Source organism: Entamoeba nuttalli, assembly GCF_000257125.1.
Source record: "Entamoeba nuttalli P19 unplaced genomic scaffold asmbl_4800, whole genome shotgun sequence".
Taxonomy (NCBI): Eukaryota; Evosea; order Mastigamoebida; family Endamoebidae; genus Entamoeba; species Entamoeba nuttalli.
In genome coordinates this window covers 1-4,354 of record NW_008577054.1, presented here as the reverse complement: position 1 = coordinate 4,354, position 4,354 = coordinate 1, and the positions used below count along the sequence as shown (strand labels likewise).

The window sequence follows — 4,354 nt, the reverse complement described above, 5'->3', positions numbered from 1 at the left end:
TTATTATTCATGTTTTATTGAACTTATTGAAACAATAGTTTGCAAGAAAAATAAACCATTCATTAGCGTAGATATGAATATAAAAAGTTGATGTAAAAATCAAAAGGAATTATTTTTTGAAAGAATAAAAAAGGATAGTACTAAAAAAATCAAATAATGGAGATAAGGCTTTGTGACCTCATCATTTATGTCATTGGTTTGGTAAATTTTCAGTAATAAAATAAATAATTATATTTATTCAATAGGAATTGGAGGGTGTTTTTGTCAAATAATTAAAACAATTTTTGGATTTAAGTGGTATAAAAATCTTCAAATACAAAAGGAAAGTACATTATTTATGAAAGAAAAAGAAATAAAAAGAATGACTGAAAATAAAGAAAGAATTTTACGTAGTGAATTTTGGATTCAGATTTATTATCTCATTATTACATTTGGTGTGATTATAACCCCATTTATTGGGTTTATTTTTAAAAAAGTAAAGTTTGAAAATGATTTATTAACTAATCACGTTTTTATTGTAGTGATGTCTTTTATTAATTTTGTTATTGGACTTCCTGTTTTGTTTACAAGAGTACTAGTCAAGTATGTTAATAACTACAAAGAACCAATGGTAACTCAAATTGCAAGTTACTTTGGGAAATTTAGTTTAAATATCATTACCAATATTTGTATTTTATTTATATTATATTATTTTTCTTTCCATGGAATGTATATTTTATTAACAATAATCAACTGTTGTTATTACTTTATTACAAATATCATTTTAATTCATATTGTCCTTCCACAACAATCTAATCAACAACTAGAAAATGAAGAGATTAAATCAATGATTGAAGAGACATGTAAAGAATATCATATCTCTTTAAAAAATATTTATGTAAGTGATTATATGGCAATTTCATTTTGTGGGATTGAAGAACAAAAAACATTACTGATTGGAAAACAATTTATTGAACATTGTTCAAAAGAAGAAATTAAAAGTTATATAATCTTTAATATTAATAATAACTTTGATAAATCAGTTAAATACACATTAATGGAATCAATTAATGTGTTTTGTTTTTACTATTTGATTGAATATCTTTGTTTCAATTCAAATCAATTCTATTCAATTGACAATCAATATATTTGTATTGGAATGTTCCTTGTATTATACTTCTATGAAAACTTATCTTATTTCTTTACAATGACTATAAATTCTATTGAATATTACTTTAACATTTCACAATTAAATAACGTCCATCCTTCTCAACTCTCTTATTTTAAAAGTTCAATTCTTCATCTTCTTCAATCGCTTTATTTCTATGGTGATGAATTGAAAAAACTTCACCACTTAGAAAAACAAGAAAGATTAATTGAACAAACAAGAGAATTAAAATATATGAACCCTTTATACCGAGAAGGAGATGATGATGACGAAGGTCATGATGATGATTGTGAATGTGAACAATGTGAATTTAAACGAAGAATAGTAGTGCAACGTCAATTACTTCCCAATAAAGATAAAGCAAATATTGAAGATTTGTGTAATGACTTTTTGTCTCTGATTGAAAACTCTCCTAATCCTTCTTTATTTCATCTTTTATCTACTCTTCATCTAAATGAAAAAAAATTAATTTAATTAAAAAGAACCTTTAATTATTTAATTGTTTAACTTTTTATTTTATTAACTGTTTTATCTCTTTATTCATTACTTCAGTATTTTTTTGTACTTCATTTTCCTGTATTTCTTTTCTAATTGTCTCACTTTCTTGAATAACATCAGCACAACACCTAATAGAATTTGGTAAATTCCAATCAACAAATACCTGATGTTTACATAATGCTGGAATTTGCCATTTAATATAATACATACAATCCACTTCACTTATACTTATTACCATTGGTGCTGTAACATTCTCTATTAAACAGTTATATTCAACAACAGTTTTTCTATTTCCTTTGTTTCCTAAACAATAATTTCCATCAACATATCCTTCTTGAATTGAATTATTATCAAAGTTAATAAAATCGACTCTTTGTCCAAGGATATTTCGTTCTAAAGTAAATCCATTCAATACTCTAGTTTGAGTAACATTTTTTCCTGGACAAAGAACATATACATAATACCCATTATTATATGAATAACAATTTGTTAATTCACTTTCTAGTTTTATTAATTGTTCTTCATTTGACATAGTTTGATTTTTAGGTTCAGGGATGCTACATTGATATCTATTTTATAAACCTTTTCATTTATTTTAATACAATATTTAATATCAATTACAAAAAACAAACTTTTTACCATTCATCGTAACATTATATAATACTCCAGGTGGGAGCTACAAATATGTTAATACTTTTTTTCTTACAGAACTTTACAGAACTTATCTTTTGTTTTTTGTTGATTAGTAAAATAGTTAATTTAAAAAACAAACCTTATAACATCGATTCTCCCATTCAATATTATATTTTATATGAGGAAATTGAGCATGAACACCTACGAATATAATGAGATATAACGCAATCATTCTAAGAGATTTATTCTTTGTTTTAAGTTTTTATTTTAAGTTTTAATTTTGTTTTATAAACGAAAAATAAATATGTAAAAACTAAAGACATTTTCATCCAATAATTCTTTAATGAACGTTCCTCAATGGCTAAAATCCTTTGAAGGAGAATTAGATCTAAATCAAGAAGTTCAATTATTTATTAAATTTATTGAACCAAATAAAAATGAATATAAAATAAGAGAAGAACTTTTAACAAAATACTCAAAAATACTTGAAAAAGAGGGTTACAATGTAATGGCATTTGGGTCAACACAATCAAAATTGTTTTTACCAACAAGTGATATAGATTTTTCAGTTATAACAAATGAATATAATACAAGAAAAGTATTAAATTCAGTCTCATCTATTCTTTCATCTTATGTCCTTGAAGACCAAAAAAGAAATTTTAAAGCATCAATTCCAGTTTTAAAACTTACAGATAAAAAAACATTAATTGTATTAGACATATCACATAATAATACTAATGGAACAAAAACAGTAAATTTTATTGAAGAAGTTATAAAAAAGGATGACAGAATTAGAAAATTAGTACTTCTTATTAAATCATTACTTTGTTGTTATGATTTCCATCAACCAGCTAATGGAGGTCTTGGAACATATTCAGTATTTGTAATGGTGTATTGTTATATTAATAATAATATTATTACAACACATGACTATGGAGAATTATTAAAGGGATTCTTAAAATATTATGGAATTGATTTTAGAAGTGATATAGAAGGTTTAAGTGTATTTGAAGGAAAGTTTAATAGAAGTGAAAGAAATTGGGATTCTAAGATTTCTAATTTATCAATTGAAGACCCATGTGATCTTTCAAATGATGTAAGCATCACTTCATTTAGATGGCAATACATTAAATATTTATTTAAAATGAGTTACAACGCATTACACTACACCCATCTTAAAAAATATGACTCAGAACACTCTTTATTAAAAAGAATTATTTGCTTACCTGATGTATTCTTTGAACGAAGAAAATTATGGGAACAACTTATAAATCAAAATAAATCAGTAGTAATTCATATAGACATTGATTCATTTCAACAAACAAATGAATTAATTCAACACATTGAACATCATTCAGAACCTTGTTTATCTTCATCTATACAACAGCCTAAAGAAGAAACTCAAATAACAACGACTAATACAAAAGAAGAAACAAATCAATGTAATAATATAAAAGATCAATGTAAAAACGAGAAAAGAAATGAACAGTCAAAAATGGATGAAGTTGTTTTTTATGATGAAATAAAACAAAAAGAGGAAATATAAAATTAAAAAAAAAAATAGTTATTAAGTTTCAAACAACAAAACATTAAATATTCAGTGAACAAAAAAATTAATTGAGTGGATGTGAAATTTGATCAGCTTTGTCTTTTTGAGATTCGTTATGAATATCAGGATGTGTTTCAATCATTGGAGGCATTTGTTGTTCTAAATCTACTGTATCTATCTGATGCTCTTCTTGTGTTAATAAATGATCATTAGTAATAATCCCATTATTAACACTAACAAGACGATTAGAAAATTCAATGATTTGAGCTAATTGATGATCATTACATTTAGTGATATTTTTTAACAACATTAAAATTTTAATTCTTGTCTCTTCTTTTAAAGTATCAAGTCCACAAACACAATCTTTTCTTGGCTTTTTTTCTTTTTTATTTTTATTAATCTTTGGTATTTCACTAATACTTCCTAATGTTGATCCATATAATATTTTATTCCTTGGTCTTCTAGTGAGTGGCAACCGTGGTAAAATTGATTTTTTCGGTTCATTAACTTTAAGATATTCTGTTACT

General features: G+C 24.5%; 4 protein-coding genes across 4 annotated transcripts; 2 read left to right on the top strand and 2 right to left on the bottom strand.

Annotated features, from left to right (window-relative positions):
• Positions 1-361: 361 nt before the first annotated feature.
• Positions 362-1,621, top strand: ENU1_113580 (hypothetical protein; the record flags this gene model as incomplete). The annotated part of the gene is made up of 1 exon (XM_008859631.1): positions 362-1,621. One exon carries the CDS (start codon positions 362-364, stop codon positions 1,619-1,621), a length of 1,260 nt encoding a protein of 419 aa, XP_008857853.1.
• Positions 1,622-1,658: 37 nt separating this feature from the next.
• Positions 1,659-2,219, bottom strand: ENU1_113570 (hypothetical protein; the record flags this gene model as incomplete). The annotated part of the gene is made up of 1 exon (XM_008859630.1): positions 1,659-2,219. The coding sequence occupies exon 1, from the start codon at positions 2,175-2,177 to the stop codon at positions 1,659-1,661; it is 519 nt and encodes a 172-aa protein (XP_008857852.1). The 5' UTR covers positions 2,178-2,219.
• Positions 2,220-2,621: 402 nt separating this feature from the next.
• On the top strand, positions 2,622-3,824 carry ENU1_113560 (topoisomerase, putative; the record flags this gene model as incomplete). Its single annotated transcript, XM_008859629.1, has 1 exon — positions 2,622-3,824. One exon carries the CDS (start codon positions 2,622-2,624, stop codon positions 3,822-3,824), a length of 1,203 nt encoding a protein of 400 aa, XP_008857851.1.
• A 67-nt stretch (positions 3,825-3,891) lies between these two features.
• ENU1_113550 (hypothetical protein) lies at positions 3,892-4,137 on the bottom strand (the record flags this gene model as incomplete). Its single annotated transcript, XM_008859628.1, has 1 exon — positions 3,892-4,137. One exon carries the CDS (start codon positions 4,135-4,137, stop codon positions 3,892-3,894), a length of 246 nt encoding a protein of 81 aa, XP_008857850.1.
• Between the last annotated feature and the right edge of the window lie 217 nt (positions 4,138-4,354).